This window comes from Anomalospiza imberbis, chromosome 1 (assembly GCF_031753505.1).
Source record: "Anomalospiza imberbis isolate Cuckoo-Finch-1a 21T00152 chromosome 1, ASM3175350v1, whole genome shotgun sequence".
Taxonomy (NCBI): Eukaryota; Metazoa; Chordata; class Aves; order Passeriformes; family Viduidae; genus Anomalospiza; species Anomalospiza imberbis.
In genome coordinates this window covers 123075062-123094380 of record NC_089681.1, presented here as the reverse complement: position 1 = coordinate 123094380, position 19319 = coordinate 123075062, and the positions used below count along the sequence as shown (strand labels likewise).

Here is a 19319-nt window from a genome sequence, read left to right as displayed (position 1 = left end):
TACATACAGAAAACCCAACCACAGGTCTTCCAGCCCTTCTAAAGAACTACCCCAAAGTTAGCCTGAGGCTGGATTACTTGACTCCTGCTAGTATATAGCAGGAGAGGATGAAAGAGGAAATTAATACTCCCAATATAGATTTGATGGTTACTGCCTCTGCTGCACAAATTTTAGGAATTACCACATTGTAAGTGTCTGCAGAATAGTTACAGTCACTAAAATGTACAGCTTGAAGGGAATTTTTGTGTTTAAATGGCTGAAGAAGTTGCTAAGCCTTCCTGATCCTATATAGTGATGAAAATGTGCTACAACTTTTGCTTACTTTTGCTATAAAACTAAACTTTGCATTGAAACTGGAAAAACTTATCTGAAGAATTTCAGCCATATTTTTGATTGAAAAAGTGCACTCAAAACACAAAAGCTCATTAGGAAACTAACACAACAGCAAGCTGTTAACATTTCCAAAATGCCTCTTAAGCACACAGAACAATTTTAGAAAGCTTCTTTGTTACTGCTGTTTCATGTAATCAGAGCTAAGCCAGAAAAAACAGAAGTAATCTGTACTATAGGTATTTTAGTTACCTGCTAAATGAAGCCTCTGGGGGACAGCATGGAAGCCAAGTGAGAAAATTAATTTTTGATGGCCAACTTAGACAGTAAAAGAGTACAAACATCGCTTTGAGTGGAGAATTGCAGCACTAACAACTCAGAAGTGCAACTGTCCTTAAATAGACGCAATGGACTTCAGAAGTTTCTGTCAGGCAAGCTAGCAATTGAAAGAAAAGTTAAAAGCCATTTGTTTGCAAACAAAATTTTGTGTCAAGGTCCTTTCATCTTAAATGTTTATGTTTCCATTAAGAGATAAGAGGTCAACATCAAAGTTTTAATAAGAAATAAAAATCAGAATAACTCATACTATCAGATTTGAAGATGAAACTCAGATTTGATACTCATAGTATTTGTTTTTGCAAATGGTTCCAATTCAATGTTTATTTCCTATTACAATAATGTATCCAGAATAATTAAAACCGACATACTTTTCTAAGTACTATATTGTATATCACATATTTTCCTTTTCACTTGAGAGTCTGGGAGTTCACCTTAAATCCACTTGTTCCCCAAACTTCTTCATACTAAGAAGCTATTTTTAGAGGAATATGTAGTATACAATTAAAATATCCACAAAAGAAACAACTGGCAACCTTTACTGAATAACACCGTCAGAATGGCTGAACTGAGGTAAAAGAGCAAGGATGTTTAAAGGCCATTTTATGGAGTCATGACTTTTAGGATATGTCTACATGCCTTAATCACTTTGGCTGACAAGTTGATGGAAGAACTCTGATTTCTCCAATTATAAGTTCAATAGCTGAAACAAGTCTAAAAAGGTCATGGGTAAAAGGCATAAAATATTAACCTCAGTTTTCTGTGCAGCTTGTTAAACTCCCAGAACTTGTAATAGCAGAGACAAATGGAGTAACTTTCTGACCTTTCTGTGATAAAAACCTACAGTTATTTAATGAAAGCCCTAAAGGTTACCAATTATTTTTCTTAAAAGCCCATCTTCCTCAGACTAGGAATTTAGTACTGCACTGAGAAATTAGTTTGTGGAAAGCTTCATTTGAGTGCTTTTAGAAGAGTTGCAAATCTGGAGAAAATCCACTGTTTTGTTACCTGTTTTGGCTAGAAGAAGAGGGAGACTTGAGAGGAAACAAGAGAACAACAGAGAAAGGCATCAAGAGAAAAAGAGCAAGAAAATAAAATAGCATGTATGCATGCATTCAAGAATAAACAATCCCAATTTTTTGATCAATATTATCCAGTATCAAGCTTCAGGATATCTACTAAAAAGAGCAGCCAAGTAGCTGTGCTTCCCACAATGTCATGCATTAGAGTGTTGCAAGCAAAAGAGAGGTTGCAAAGTTCTGTGTTTATGAGTGTCATGGTTTGACATGGAAGTGATTTTTTCAGGAAGTTGGGTCAAACCAATCAGTAGTCAAGTTTAGATATTGGCACCTGAAGTGACCACTGAAGATAGGGATACGCCTCTGAGAACACAGGGGGTTAAAAGCAGGAACTCCAAAGAGCTCGCTCTCTTTGGTTCCGGTCAGGGTGCTGTGCAGACCTCCCCTGCCCAGCCATGGGGCTGGGTGGGGGAGGGGAAGCCATGTGGCCTGGTCGAGGTGAGCTGAGGGGTAGAAGGACTGGAACCGAGCCAGCTCCTGTGGACGGAAGGGTGGAGAGAAGCGGAGATGCTTTTGTCGTCCCCCCCCCCCCCCATCCACCCAGAGGGAAGAGACAGAGAGTCCGGATGGCACCTGTAACTTTGCCGGCGCGGAGGAGAAGGGAGGCGGGAAGGTGCCCAGCCTTGGCCTTGGGAATCAGCTGCTGAGCAGAGATATCAGCCGTCCAGGGAGTCTGAACTTTTAAACCTTTCCTGAGAAATGAAGGCTTTGTAAAATATTACTCCTCCTTGATTTGAAGTAGAAGAGAGACAGTCTGGGATCCGAGATGATGGAAGAAGAAATTCTTGAGTTGGAAGGAGATGATGGAGTGGCTTGTGGCTGGACTTTTCTTGTTAGCCATGGACTGAACCAAATTCTCTTGACAGAAGCTGCACTTAGGGGGGTGCGTTGGTGAGCCAAGAGACCTGTTTCAGTGATTAACAACAGAGGAGTGGAGAGAACAGAGGAGAGTTGAAGAAGGTGTGGAGAGGCCCACTGTCTTCGAGGAAGAAGAAGAGGAGAAGAAGACCTCTGTTCTTGGACCCTCAGCCCCAGGGGAAACTGGGGGTAACTGTAGTCCCGAGATGAGAAACTGAACTGTTGTCTCTTTTGGTCCTTGTCAAAGCATCCTTAAAGGAGCCCTATGAGCAGTCTGTCCATGCATGGTGGTGAGAGCACTGTGACACATGGAAAGGAGAGTGTCACCATGGCAGATTTTCTCCGGGCGGTTGCCATGTGTGACATGGAAACACAAGGGTGGCAATTGTGTTTCCTGGGGGGTCTGTGGCACAGGAGAGACTCCTGTCTCCCTTGAAAGATTGAGTATTTGATTATCTGAAGGGTAGCAACTTGATCAGGATCCTGGGTGGTGTCTCACTGTTGAGTTTGTTTGGAAATTAGGTGGGAGGAGGAGGGGTGTTTTGGAAGGTCTTCATCCAGGATTTAGTGTTTGCAGGTTTCATAGTAGTAGTAGTTTAATAAAGTTCTTTTCTTTGTTATTAAGCTTTGGCCTACTCTGCTCTGTTCCTGATCACATCTCACAGCAATTATTTAGAAAAGTGCATTTTCATGGGGGCACTGGCATCGCGCCAGTGTCAAACCGTGACAATGACCTTTCCTAACTCAAAGCCCAAAACTTCCCCAACATTTTGGTAAAATTAAAACTAATACATTTCTTAATTGACTAATGTTCCAGAGATATGTTCTTTTTTTATTTCTTGACATCCTCTGAATGGTACAAAACAGATGCAAAAGGCTAGTTTGATCAAATAGATTTCAGTTCAAAATACAAAGCCATTTTTGTAAAACTTTCTCAACCTGTCAATTCTACTTATTGCAAAATATGCATTCATGTCTGATTGCAGATAGTACTAATAATTGAGGATAAAATGTGTAAAGCCTCCATAAATATAAATTTCTGGTTTTACTGGTGAATGACTGGCTATGAGTTTGTATTAAGAAAGCTACAGATTCTGATTTTTATGAGCCTATCCATTCAGAAAGTTTCAGACTGATTTGGTTTTCCTCTTTGTCCTAAACTCTGTGGAAACAAGACCACACTGGCTCATCACGTAATTTGCACAATTTTCCTTGATGAAAGAGTGAATAGTCCATAGGATCAGGAAATTTAAAAGTTCGACTTCTACCTCTTGAAAATACTAAATAGTAATTACTTGGCCTTAAGGATTTCTAGGAATAAATGTAAGTTTCCATATTCATTACAATCTATTATGTCATTGCGACTGAAATTAAAAAAAAAAAAAAGTAATTTTGAGAAAAGTGAGGTCTCCAGGCAGCATCCCAATCATTTTAATCAGATTGCAATAATTTGATCAATTCTATGCTGATTATTAAGTGAATTGAGAAGAATGCAGGGGTCACGTAGAGCAGAACCTGTTTGTTTTTAATGAGTTTCCAAAGTTTTATTTTGTGATTTTATTTCATTTGCCCTCCAGGCTCGTTATCTCACTACTGGTTGCCAAACCACCTTCTACTTTGTGGATTATCCCATTGAGGGGTGTGTTCCCTCTTTTGAGAAACACTGCCTTAATGTTTACCCATACTACTATTTTAAGGGATCGTTGATGAAAAAGAAATTATAAATGTTTACCTTTGGGGTTTACCAAGACAGACATAAAACACTTCTAGCACACTAAGTATTTCTTGAGCCATCAACCACACTGCAGATGGGCCTCTTGTCTTCAAAAAATCTTTAAGGCTACAGTAAGTGTTCAGTATGTTTGCATAAGAAATTACCCACAGTTCAGGCTCCTTTTAGTTTCAAGTAGCTTCATAACAATTATTCTACTGCATCATTTGTCTCTTTAGTGTAGGTACTGTGACTTTCTGGCTGTCAGGGAATAGTTCCTTTATCTTAACCAAATAGAAGTTTCAGAGGCAAAAGTATTTGGATCCACCGTAACTTTGGCAAGGCTTAGCACATATTTGCTGCTCTGGCACAACATTCTGCCAGTGTTTCTCTGAAGTAGAATTATTTTAAATTAATACAGTTTTATAACCAAGATATATTAATGTTACTTTCTTTTTTTAAAGCTTTCATAGTGGTTTGCTCTGTCCATCCAAATGTATTTTATTTTGGATGATTACTGTTCCTTTTTAATCCCTCCAATCAGTAACAAAGTCTTCACTTACACACCAAGATTTTATTTTTGCAACAATTGCAAGCTGTTGAATTTGAACTCTCGTGCTAGGAAATGTTTTTTTAATTCTCTTTTGATTATTTTATTATTTTTTTGTAATTCAGTCATAAGACTGTTGTTATTATTATTATTACTATTAATATTTTTAAAGGGAGAAGAGCAGTAAATAAAGAAATTTTTTTTTTTTAAACATTACTGTCATATTCAAGCATAACTCCATTAATTACCTAGCACATGTTTAAAGATAATAATGTGTGTGTGTGAGTGTGTGTGTTAGATCAAGGCCCAATTTCAGTATTATTCCATTGCTCAGAACATAGAACAACAATGTGCAGCTGAGTTATCTTCCCAAATCTTGTGCCTCCAATGATATAAATCAATAGTTTGAATATATATCCATCCCTGCATGGATGCAATGGTTTGACATTAGCTTTAATATTCTTTGGGGTTTTAGCAGTTCTTAAGTCTTCTTCTAAGTACAACTTTGTTTATTTAAGAATAATTTGGCTTCTTTTTATAGGTTTTCCTCCTAATATTCAGAATTTTCTTTCTCCATTACATCCTATTGACTTGATTATTAAAACAAACATTCTTATTCTAATACATAATACCATGCCAATCACTGCTATTTTCAAGGTGAACTTCTCATTAAATTAAGGAGTTGGAATTTTACTAACATTTTCATCAACACTTGCCAGTAATATCGTCCATAAAAAAATGGACCTTTATCCCTATTTTTAATTCCCCTTGCTTATCAGCTATTTCCTTCAAACTATCTGAAAAATGGTCAAAAATGAATTCCCTAAGTTCAGACTCAGATACTGAATACTCTTTGGTCCTTCACATTTTGAATGTGCAAATCGCTTCTAACATTGCAGAACTGTTTTAGGAAAGAAAAAAATCATAAGTGCAGTTTAAATTAACTGTATTTTCAGGATGCAAACTACAGATTTTATGAAGTGGATCTGTATATCAATACCAGTAATGTGGTATCCTATGCATGATGTTTATAAGACAAATATCTATTTGTGTACCAGGCACATGTTATAGGCAAATGAAAGGTAAAAAGCAGGTCATTTACACAGCACATGAAAGCCTTTTCCTTTAATTCTCCTGATTAGTTTCTTGGTGTATCAAATAGTCATCTTGGTGTATCAAAAATACTTGATATATTTTTCTAAATACTAAACAAAGACTGCATTTAAGAAGGGAAAATAAAGGCTCATACTTTTTCTTAGGACTTCACAGCTCCTTCAATACAATCAAAACTGAACTCCATGGCTCTATAAGCATTTAATTTCCACTTCCAAAACATAAAAAACGCTATATTTTCAAAATTTATTTATTTCAACAAACTTGCTTTTCTAATGCAAAATCCAAAAGACTGCCCCCATTTTCTTTTATATCAACATATCCTTACATCCACTTTATCATATAACCCTACTAAACATAACATAATTTCACCTGAACATTACCATGCCATGTCTCAATAAATTTCCTTTTTTTCTAAATTATGAAATATGTACCTATCAACTGTCTATGTCTGGTAGTGATGATATAAACCTGTCAGCTAGAGAAAAGCTCCATGAAGTAACCTGTCATCACTCTTTCCCTGAAATAAACTATAGCTTTTTGGGACTTCTCGAAAGCATCTAGTGACAGAAGTTATTGTAATAATAGGCTATCCTGCATTAGCACAGGTGCTTTTTTGTGTTTCTACTTCTTCTGGACTTCCCATCATGCCTATATGAAAACCATTCCTCAAGCATGGAACTCATCTACAGGTTCATCTATTAATGCCTTATACTAGAAGTAAAATACCTTGGTGACTCTCAAATCATGTTTTGGACTTAAGATTAAAAAAAAAAAAAGAAACTGTTTTAAAGACGTTTTTCATGTAAAAAATTGCTTTTTTTCACAGTCACCCAGACCAGCAATAAATTTGGGACGATGTAATTTCTAGATTCATACAACAAGTCTTTCCATAGGTCTTTACATAGAAACAATTATGTTCTATATAGATCTGCAATCAAAAGTAAATTTGATACATATATCACATATATACAAATGATGTGTACAACCTGTTCTTTTCTAATCGATCAAAATAGACAGCAGGAACTCAAGACTATGCTCCTGTCTCTGTGAGCAGGGACATGCTTTAAAGCCATTTTAAAACAAGACAGCTAGAAATAGTTTACTTACTTTGTGAAGTGTTTTACTCTGTATATAAGACTTTCTCCATGCTAATAAGTGATGATTCTCCCTGCAATGATCTTACATAATGATTCTAGCTTTGTATTTTCAAAGAATGGAGGCAGCAGTCTGCTGCAATCCTCTTATCACCACAGATCAAGAATTCCCACTCAGATCTCAACTGCTCTTATATGTGCCCATTAATATTAAAATGTCTTGTTGCCACGCACATCAAAATCCACTGAAGATTATAAAAGATTTTTCTTTCTTCCAGTCAGCTTTACTAACTGTTGCTATCCACATATGTATATTTGATTCACTTGCATATAAAATCATATACACACAATGAAGTCTAAAAGGCAAAAACTGCAGTTAGACCTCAGCAATATTTGAAGCGTTACATTTTACCATGATAAGGTGACTCTTAGAGCTATATTTCAATAGTTATTCAAATTATTTTTACAAAAAAAGAAGCCAGAATTCACCCTGAAAAAATGGGGTTTGATAGCAGCAGAAAGCAAACTGAACAGTTGTATGTCCATCAGTGTTTTACAAACAAGAGGTGAACTAATGTCATATAATAGCAATGTTCATATTGTGTTGGCATTAAAAGTCTATAAAAGTCTATAATCTATATCAGCTTATGAGCCGATAGGTATTGATACTCACAGCTCTTAATAAAGCAATATAATTTGATGGGAAAAATCAAGGGCTTGGTATACCAGAAAAAGATTTAAAACTAAAGCCACATTTAATCAATTATAAATAAACCCAAACACATAATTTTTTAAAAAGCAGTCAAAATTAACCAATAAAAAGCAGTTAAGGTTACATTTATTCTTCTTTATTAAAATTTCTAACTTACTTCTTCTTTCACTGTTTGCTGAGTTAAAAAGCTGAAAAACTATATCTGCACTGGAGGCAAGGCAGCCCACTCTTCTGGTTGACAGAACATGTTTCCCAGGCAAATGGTTTATTTTTAAATAGCTTTTGTGAGTACAAAGTATGTTGGAATGCTAACTCTTTTTGCCTCCAGCTGAGGCAATTTGCTGCTATTACAGACACTGTTTCAACACCTATATGCCATGCCCTTCCTGTCACCTGAGTACCAAACTCTGTTTTGATGAGGGACATAAAATACTGCAGAACCACTGATTGAATGTACTTTCACTATTTTTCTCTTTTTCTTATGCTGAAAAAAAGCAATTTCCTAAGCAGAAAAGCAAAAAAGGTCCTGATGTTTTCATGCATTTCTAAAAAATGTTTACCATTTATTCCTCTCTAATCAAAAAGCTTACATTTTTGTTCATAACTACGGGCTTGTCTGATTTTGAACAAGAACAGGCAAGAATCTTCCAAAAAATCCTTTTCATGTTATATTTATTTCCCTTTGATTTTGTTTTAAATGAAGATTCTATCATTAATCATATAAATTGCAAAAGAAGATAATTTGCACACAGAAAGATAATTACATACCTTATACTGGATAAGGAGACCATAAACTAAAATATTTTTCTTTTTAGTTTCTCTTGCAAATTTCTTGATCGTAGTTAGGTCTTCCATCCCAATGCTGAAAGAATTATTTTCTGGAATATCCAAGTGCACCTGCAAAAGAACAGATGAGGAAAAAACAAAATCCACTTTTTCCATAGTGTGCTATTTTAGACTGATATTTTTTAGTATCTCATTTTTATGTGTTAAAAACACATAGAAATACAAACTAAAAAAGACTTTTCTTAGACAGCTTCTATTTACTACTGAATTCCACTACTTACACATTTAGGGACATGAAATATATTTTTTTCAAAGCAGAAGAAACCAATATGCCAGAACATGTCATGCATCTTAAAAATATTCAATTAAATTTGAAAACAAACAACATTTTTTTATACGCTCTAGACTAACTTTCACATAAGGTGTTTTTTGTTTGTTTGGGTTTTTTATTATCAGAGGACTATAGAATACATATGTCTTTTGTAAGCATCTTGAAGGTTTTCAAGACAGAACTAAATTCTTTAAAGTTTAATTGGAAATGTACTATCCTTTCAGTATATTAGTTGCCTTAATTGGGTTAATTTCAAGACAATACTTCAAGTTCAAAAAGCAGAAACTACCTCAAAAAAAGGTAGGGATATAACTATCCTGAGCCCTTGGGCAGGGAAAGGAAGGTCTCATGATGCACAAACATGGCAGGTCTCATGCTGCAGTCCATGGCAGGACCTGAACTGAGTTGAAGTGTTTGGACAATACTCTCAGGCACATGGTGTGACTTTTGAGGTGTCCTGTGCAGGGCCAGGAATTGGACTTGATGATTCTGATGGGTGCCTTCTAACCTGGTACATTCTGTGATTTTCTGAATTCTCTCTTGGGTATCCTGTGCAGGGCCAAGAGTTAGACTCAATTATCATTGTGGGTCCCTTCCAACTCAGAATAGTCTGTGCTTCTGTAACTAGTATTTCCAGGGAGGTATCAACTAGCTCATTCCTTTCCCAAGACTTATATATTCCACATTTTAATCTATTTCCCTTACAAGACTTCTATTAGCTGTAGAAATCAAAATGAAGTATGATGATTTGTACATATAAGGTTTCAGGGCCTATTAATAGCAGAAATACCTTTATTTCTAAAAGGAAAATTATTTCAAGTTCTCTTTGTACTTTATGTTCCATTTATATTGACAGAAAATAGGTCCTCACTCATTTTCCCTTGCAACACTTCTTTAAAAAAGCTGTTTATTGCCTAAATACATACTTACCAGAAGCAAAGCTATTGTCTTCTACTACACAAGCGGAGATTAATTTTCACACAAACTCATTATTTTATTATCTACTCAAAAAAAGACTAAGTACTACTCATCTACAGCTATTTATAAGAAATTATAAAACATTATTTTGAGAGAAATTAACATAGCTCCTCTTTACCATTAACCTCTTTAACAGCTTTGAAAAGAGATTTTTCTCAAACTAACTTTGGTACTGAAATGCAAATAATTGCAACTACAGATATAAAGTACTAGCATGCCTTTCTTTCTAACCCTAAGAAAAGCAACTACATAAAAATCAAATCCATTCATACCATTTAAAAACATGAAAATGTATTGCTCAAAAAAGCAATGTCAGTTTAAGAATATGACTTGTCAGGTTACAGCATAATTGAAGATACTGCCTTGATGCAAACAAACAATTGCCTCAAGTTTACCTCTGTGATGCCTATTTCTCCTGTAACATTAATCTTCCCTTTTGTCCAGCTACAGTAATCCAATTGCTGCTTCAGCTTACAGATGCCGTGAAACAATCCAGTCAGGCACCAGGATAATGGACAGACTTTGAATCTCTGGCAACTGATAGGTGGGAATATAGAAAAAAGTCATCGTGTCCAGTGCAAGCTCATCCTTTTATAGGATCAATGCTCACTGGGCTGGTTAAACAGAGAGTCTGGCACAATAATAACACCTGTCATTTTAACAATTAAAGAAGATGACTACTGGAAGGGAAAAAAAACCCTTTTTTTTCTTAATTATCATATTATGAAAAGTTGCTTTTGTCATGAAATCAAAGAATAGACAAGAACTTTCCAATTACCCAAATCCAATTGCATTAGACTGTTCCTAGTTATGAGTTAAGAATGGAAGCAGTTAGCTGCTCTCCCCATTTATTCTTTCAACTTTTACTTTTCAGAGTAGAAAAACATTTCCCTTATAGCTGGTACCTAAGACTCATGCATTTAAATGTCATCATACTGCTTAAAATTCTGATTCAGATTTGTCTGAAAAATATTAATATGTCCTTTTACATTGAAAGAAAGTATTATAGGATTTTTCATGAACAATGCATTCAGTTAATATGTTTAAAAAGTATATATACAGGAAAGAATAAAGTTGAGGAAAATCTCACTCATGAGAAGAGAAGAGCACACTCAACAATGAATTTAATTAAAGACTGCCGAAGGAAGGTTCTGTCCCCCATACCATCTGTAATGAGTTTTAGAGATCAGAAGTTTAAAGGACTTCAATACTTCCAGTGATTAATATGAGACAAAGATTTGTTAAGCTAATTCTTTTCACTTAAAACATACCTTCCAGATCTCCTTTTCTTTCCTTCTCATATTTCTAAAAGATAGTGTGGTACATCCACCAGATGCCCAAATGCAATTAGGCAGCATAATTTTAACACATGCATTTCTATCAGTGTTTTAAATATTAGCATGTTTTTCCACCTAGTTATGAGATTTTCTTCTACTGTCTAGTTATTGGAAATTTCAAGTAGCTGTCAGAAACAACTGATGGATCTGGAGTAGAGGGATTAAATGTATTATTTTCTCCTACAGCTATTTTAAAAGGAGTCCACCTAAATAATTTGTGCATGCTTCAGGCTGCTCAAGCAAATACACTTTCATTAAAAATGGTTCTGGGTTCTACAATGACTTCAAGACCTAGTATCTCAGGGGCAAAACCCGAGTTTCATGGGGAGATTGTGTAAGAATTACTTGCCCTTCTATTTCTTAGGAGATACCAAGACCAGAATATTTATAGCTTCAACTATTAAACCAAAGTTTTCACATTCCTAGCATCACACTCAAAAAAGTATTCAATTGGAAGTCCAGAATGGAAAGTGCTATCAATTGGGTAAAATAAGCATGCTTTTGACGCCTTAGCATTAGTTAGTTGATAAACAATTCCAACTTTATTTTCACACTCAAAATTCAACACAGACAGAAATGTTTTTTTATATTCTTGCTAAAGGACTAATGAAAACATTTTCAGTCAAAAAAAGTGTACTTTGGACTTCTAGTGGCCTTGTAAATGACCAACATAATTTGAGACATGTGACTACTCTGATTATGAAAGGTAGAAGTAATTTATCTTTGAAAATTCAGTAATATAAAGTTTTACCCTGAAGTTCCCCAGAAACAGGGTCAAGAAAAAAAGGTGGTCAAGAAACAAAGTGCTAAACATTTATGTTCATAGAATCACAGTAACTCATTCCAAGAGAACAGCATATAGTAGGTCAGGATATAATAGGTTAGGCTGTACAGAAGAATCTGGACAGGCTGGATACATGGGCTGAGGCCAAGAGTATAAAGCTTGAGAGGGCAAAGTGCCAGGTCCTGAACTTGGGTCACAACAACCATATCCAGCACCAAAGGCTGGGGCAGAGTGGCTGGAAAGGTGCCCAGTGGAAAAGGACCTGGGGCTGCTGGTTGGCAGTAGCTGAGCAGAAGCCAGTGTGCGCTCAGGTGGCCAAGAAGGCCAATGGCCTGTCTTAAAAACAGTGCAGCCATCAGGACCACACATGCATAGTGTGGGACAAAGTAAAGCTAAAAGTAAAGTAATTCTGTTTCAACTGAGCATTCAAGCACAGCACATGCTTTGCAGCATCCCCAGCAGAGACAGAGCACAACTGCAAGGCAGGAGTTAGCAGTTCAGTAGAACCAACCAGCCACGATGAGTCTTTCACAGAAATATATAACTAATAAACTGTCATTTGCTAGTGTCAGTTTGTTTCTTGACAGCATGCAGTACATTTGTTGAAGTGAAAATTAGTTTCTTTGGAGACCAATTTACAGTTTGAATTTACAATTTTATTCTGAGTTAGCAGCAGTGTAAACCTAATCTAACTTAAAAATATTTATATTACATATTATTTCTATTTATATTAAATAATAATTTAAAATAGTTAATGAGATGCTTTCTATGGTAGCTTACAGGAGTTACCTACCAAAATAAGGACAACCGGACATAAGAGAGGAATGTTTGATTTTTCCAACATATTCACTAGTTCCTGGGTTTCTTGAATGGCCCACCTTTCATCCTAAATAAAAATAAATGTTTAGAATTACTGAAAACAACATTTATTTCATAAAAATGGAATTTGAAGAACAAGATTATTAATACTAATAACCCTTTATATGCATATATATAAAAACAAACAAGCATGATTAAGGGTCTTGATTGCTCTCGGATATGGTTCATCTAACACCAACCTGTTTTCATACATGGACCCAAATACAGATCACACGGCATGCACATGTCCAGAATGGGAAACACTAATTTAGACCACAGTAGCAATGAATGCACAGTTAGATGACTTCATGTACCACAGGCGTCTCCTTAAAATAATTCACTTCAACACAACAGGTATGAAACGAATTTTTAAACTACTTCAGATTTTATCCCTCTTGTTCAAGAATTCATGGCTGGTTAACAACACAGTGATAGAAGTGTGGAACCAGAGGAGAATGGACAGACCAGTATCTCAAAGGTTGAGTTTCATGCACATCAGAAACACGAAACATCAGAATGGACACAGTACATGAGGACAAAAATAACAAACAACTTATTACTCAAATATTTAATTATTATTTACCATTACTAGTAAGTTTAAGTGTAAAATAAAAGCACACATCCTCACTACTTACATTTACACAAACAAAATTGTAGCACTGTCCTGAAATGATGTTTTGTAGACGGCTATCATTTTTGATTAGAGATATTGAAATAGCTTCAACCTGATTAGACAAAAAAAAGAAAAAAGTCAAAAATTCTAATTCAGCCTTAAGTATCTGCTAAAGCTTCCACCACTGTAGCAGAGGTTGTTCATTTAAATGATTTAAAACTGGCAATTATTATTTCTGCTACAAAAACTGAAAACTGCTCAAAATTTTGGGGCACTCAACAATGAAGCATGGAGCCCTACATATGTTCAAGTATACTGCTCAGGGTAGGCATTCCAGAAACAAGCCCTGGAAACATCAGACATGAGCGCTGCTGCCTGTGTTAGGATGTTCAACTGTTTCAACAGATGAAAACACTGTCCATAAAATGAGTTAATGATTTTAGACCTCTAATTCTGAGAAAACATCTACAATACTCAGATATATACATTTTGTCTTCATGAAGTACAAAATAAAATAAGTATGCATAAGAAATCAGGTGCACTGGTATTCCAGGATTCTGCCCAGAACAAGAGTACAAGACTTGTCTAGAGTTTCTCCTTGAAATAATTTTCTCAACAAGTGTTTTAAAATACTTTATTAGGCACAGACATACATATTTTGCAACCTTTAACACAAGCTAAGTAACTATCTTATCTCAGTTAAAATAAAAAGTAGATTCTACTACATTATCAGTTTCGGTATTGCCTTAAGTAAAACAGTAAACCAGATAGTAGATGGTGAATCTGTTCCCTAAGAAAAGATAACACTTTGAAGCAAATAAAAAAATCTTGAAATTCAGGAGAAAAAAAAATCTTCATGTTGCTTCCATTAAATCAGCAAATCCCACTGTTCCACAGTACAACTGAGCTTTATTTCTTCCCAAAACACGTTAAGTATCATAGCAAGCAACAGAAGTAATACACTGCTGTGCTCCCATAAAATGCCACTTAATCCCCAATCAAAAAAAAGTATCAAATACAACATGTAAAAAGGCTTTAGAGTGTTATTTTAAGCTGTATTTGTTAATTTTTGTAATAATCAGGCGCTAACTTATTTGCAAAGGAAAGTGGTCTGAAGCCAAGAAGTTGATACTGACAGTCTAAAGATTTTAGAAACATTTTGGGATCAAAATTTGATAGCATAGCCACAAATAGCTGACATTTAATATTTTAAGATTTAAAAAAAAAAGTCACAGAAGGTATGAATTACTTAAAAATACTTGGAAAATGCAACACTCCAGGGCTCACCTGGCTTGAACCTCTGAAGATGTAAAAGCAGAAATCCCTGGTACCTTTATAACCTTGCACATACTTCGATGAACACGAGCCTACTGCAAGCCAGTGCCTTTTCAGAAGGTATTTGGAACATGATCCAAGGCAGAAGGCCTACTTTTATTCTTTGCCTTGAGCTAGTACAATATGTGATGCTTAAGCATTGCTGAATATTTAAAAATTCCTTTAGTGTATCATTTGATTTAACTTCAACAATTTTATTAAGTAACACACTAGCATTTTTTGACCACCATATTATCCAGTAAAAATGAAATCAAAATTTTCTGTTGGAAAAGTAAGCACAACTGCTGAGGTAGAAGCTTCAATAAATCATTAATTAACTAAAATTAATTCTTATTCTATTTGCCATTTAATATCCTATGCAATAGTACTTTTTTCAAATTATAATTAATATAAATCAATGTTATCAACCACATTAGAGAGCAAAAATTACCTAAAAATACCACCATGGTAAAAAGTGATTCTCACATAATGTTTCAGTGTTTAAATAGAAAGAAGTGTATGGATTTGCTTATTACTTCTGGTCCTAGTAAAAACTGATATTCTTTAATTTTTTTAGTTACCAGATCCCCTGTACTGAATTTTCAACTTTATTCAACATCCACTTGCATAAAATCAAAATCTAATACCAGAACATTTGGAACCTGCAAATTTATTTAAATTATATCAGAATTTAAAATCACAGTTAACACCAATGCAGCAAATGGACAATACAATCATTAAGAAATTGGTGAATTTCTACTAGTGAAATGCCAGTTCTTTTTCTATTTGAAAGCAATCAAATATTTTTATATCCTACTCATGGATAATTATCCAGTCACAAAAATGACACACAACTTCAACCAGTTGATTCCATTTTATGTGACAGCAGCACTTTGTCACTAAAGAAATAGGAGTACACAATTTCCAGTCACAGAAGAAAATACCTTCAGCTCCCATTTAAGTTTGTTTGCTTCAAAAGAAAGGGCTAAAAAACAAATTTAAGGAAAAACTGAAGTTGTATCTTTCACGTCTTTACAATTCATTCATTAGTCATAATGTTTAAAGTAACACTGACTAAAGTACTGTTAAAGTACTTTACAAGAAACAGCTGTAGCCTTAAAAATTTTTAGAAATTATTTTCTTTATCAGTTCAATTTTTAGGTCTTTTTTTTTCCCTGCTATTGGTATTATCATGTTATTAGAGTCTCTCTCAGAAATACTTCTAAAAAAATTTCTTTTTAATTCTTCTTTAAGGACATATGTAGAAATTAACAAATATCCCACAAATAAATATGGTTGCTACTGAGAACTGGAATGTCAAAAGTATCTAAAATGTTAAAATACTGGTACCAGATAATATGTACTCAACAGAATGATTCCCAGTTGGTCACTTATTTAGATCAATTACCTTCCAATTATCCCTTTGAAAAGGCCCAGCTTTCAATGTAGTACATCTACTTTGCTTAAAATAATTATTTTGCACAAAATCAAATCTCTCTCACACAAGGTACTGTGCTTCATTGGAGAACAAATAGGCTTGTGTATATAGTCTTCCTAAGGTTAGAAATTCTGTATATAAGTAAGCTTAAAAATTAACTCAGATTTTATTGTTTAAAAGCATAGGGATAAGTGATGTCCTCCTACTAACATCAGAATAGATCACACAGAGATAAAGAGATGTAGCAATGCATCTGGTGTCACTGAAATGGAGACATACCTCTGCCCCATCATATGGCTATTCAGACTTACTCAAGTCTGCTAGTTTTTTTCACATTTAGATGTAGACAACTAATAGATATAAAGCATGATTCCATGCTAAATACAGTTCTTTCCAAACAAAAACTTTCAGTGCAATGTCAAATGAAATTTCCAGATTTAAGACAGCAATACAGGTTGATAGGGAAACATATCCTTCTAATAATTAACACACCATGCAGAAGATCGACAGACACGAATAAAGCCATTGCAGAAGTAACATTAGGCAAATCAGAAAACCTGTATTTATGAACAGTTATTCCCTGTCTGTTTCTCTGGGTAACAGGAACATGTGATATCATCACATAAGATGTAATTAAGAATCACCCCAACACCAGTCTAAGCAATTACCAAATGTTAATCACCTTTGGGAAAATGGAAATATGATAGCTCTATTAGAAAGAATAATGAAAAAGGAAAAGATAGTTAAATGTCAGTAGAACATTCCATCAATACCCTAAAGCAAAGGATCCTATGAGCATTGACTGTGAGAGAAATGTACCCCTATTGCTCTACAGAAATGCTGATTAATTCAATTTTGCACTCACAGCGCTGCAGGAAAACACCTACTTTTTAATAGGTTCATACGCCAAGTCAGACTTCAAAGTAACAAAAGCATTTCCTCTGTAACGTATTTGTAACAATTTGGGCTTACTGAATTAATAAAATCTAAAGAAAGTTGCCTCTCTGTTGTCTGGATTCAATTTCTCCTGTAATCTAACACGGACATTTTAAGTGTATCTGTAAGATCCCCCTCTGCAGCACAACTGGGAAGAAGATGCTTCTTTCTTGGTAACTTCCACACCTGATGTTAATCCCTTGTGATAAATACTACAGTGACACAGGAAGTCTCAGTTTCTGTTTTCACATTATTTAGACCATTTCTTAGGAGTAGTGGCAACCAGAAACATTATAATTAGTCAGACAGTTGAGAGCCATAGAGTTCTACTTACTTGTATTTGACTTTTCAGTGATTCAGGAAGGAGAAAACCTACTTGTGCAAGAGTTTCCTTCACATTGGTGATAACACAAACTTGTTGTGATAGGTTGTCTGTGACCAAGAAAAAAATCTTAGATTTCATGCAATAATAAATTAATCCAAATTACTAATCTGCTAAACATAACCTTCAATACACACATTGTTGTTTCTTGAGAGAATATTTTCAACAGCTATAAAATTACAGGCTACAAGGTACAGTTAATGTAACTATGTAATTCATATAATATACATCTTAAAATTCAAATTATATTTTATATCATTTTGTACAACATGAAATCATTACATATGGCCTGTCCCCAAAGCCCATTTAAATTTATTAAAAGATATTTGTTCAGGTCCACATTGACACTAGATGACATTCAAGAAAACTTCTTGAAAATTTCCTCCCTCTTATCACTTCAACAGATAACTAAATTCAGTGTCAGTAATAGTGAGAAAATAAAGGGGGGGAAAAAGAAAAAAAAAACCCAGGAGATATTAAAAAATTGCCAAAAAAAAATATTAATGATAGTGTTTAAGGAGACAGCAGATGTAACTGTTCACCTCAACAACAAAGAAGTTGCAAAGCTGTGACAAAGATCTTGGCCTGGGCACTTCCTGGATCTTTTACTAGGGGCAAAATACAGTATTTTGTCGCTATCAGGAACAACAGTTTCAAGTTATTGCCTGATCTGTTCCACAAAGCCAGTATTTCAGAAAATTAGTCATTTCCCTTGTTATTGACTTCAGGTTTTAGATTCAGTGAACATTTTCCTTTTTTTAAACCAACCAATAGAAATTCAAGTCTGAAATTCTCAAATCTATTTCAGGCCTTTATCCTTTAGATGCTGAATTAACACACAGAACAAAACACAAGATTTCCAGTGTTTTTGGGATAGCCATTCCATAAGCAACTAGAAATTTCATACATGTAAAGTCTAATTATTTTTAAAGCAGACTTCAATGAAACTACAGAGACAGAAATATACCAAACACCACCACAAAATAAATTAGGAGTGAAAGACAAGAAAAATTACTAAAATATGGGCTAACTGGCCTTCAAACAAGTCTGGATATAAACAATATGTATTTGTTGCATATGGAAAGTTATTTCTATAATTACATACCACACAATAAGTTCAATCAAACACATAACCTCAGTAGTGCAGAAACATCTCACTTTCTATTGTAAACTCACAGACTTCTTTATAAAAATAAAGACCTGAAATTTAATTTTAAAGCTGCTGTAGAGTTAACATTATTGGAAAGTGACTTGTGATTTTTATGCAATTTTCTGTGACCAGGAAAAGTGATTTAACCACTAAGAATTCCAAAAGATAATTAGAATGATGTTTGAATCATGGATATTTACTATGCCCAATATTTAAAACGTGACAACAAAAATACTGGTGGCAATGGAGTTTGTATTAAGTTAGCAAGAAGAGGAGGGAGGAAGAAAGGGAGAGAACAATAAACATCTGCTTATAAACCATCACGACCAGATGGAAGTGAGAATTAAAAAAATGCATGGCCAGTTCTCACAGGATTAGAAATCAGAGGATACCACAACTGTGGGAGAAATTATCTTCCCATAGATTCACTGGGCAAAAAAAGTATACTGAACATACATCACAGTTGGCTTCTACTTAATAGAGAATAACTTTACAGTCTGAAAAATGGGAAACCATATTGAATTAATTTCTTATCAGCAGAAAGAAACTAATGGATAGATTGAAATCAGAGCAAGAGCCACTTGAATTTAGTACTGTACACAGAGCGCAGATACAAAATACATATA

At 34.7% G+C, this 19319-nt stretch overlaps 1 protein-coding gene across 1 annotated transcript in view; it reads right to left on the bottom strand.

The window, feature by feature from the left end:
* CRPPA (CDP-L-ribitol pyrophosphorylase A) overlaps nt 1–19319 on the bottom strand; it is a 106030-nt gene that overhangs the window by 35398 nt on the left and 51313 nt on the right. The window contains exons 6-9 of the mRNA XM_068209829.1: nt 17496–17593; nt 13496–13585; nt 12796–12888; nt 8555–8683 (exon numbers count right to left, since the gene is read on the bottom strand). Coding sequence (XP_068065930.1) covers nt 8555–8683; nt 12796–12888; nt 13496–13585; nt 17496–17593 — 410 coding nt within the window. The remainder of the gene's footprint in view (nt 1–8554; nt 8684–12795; nt 12889–13495; nt 13586–17495; nt 17594–19319) is intronic.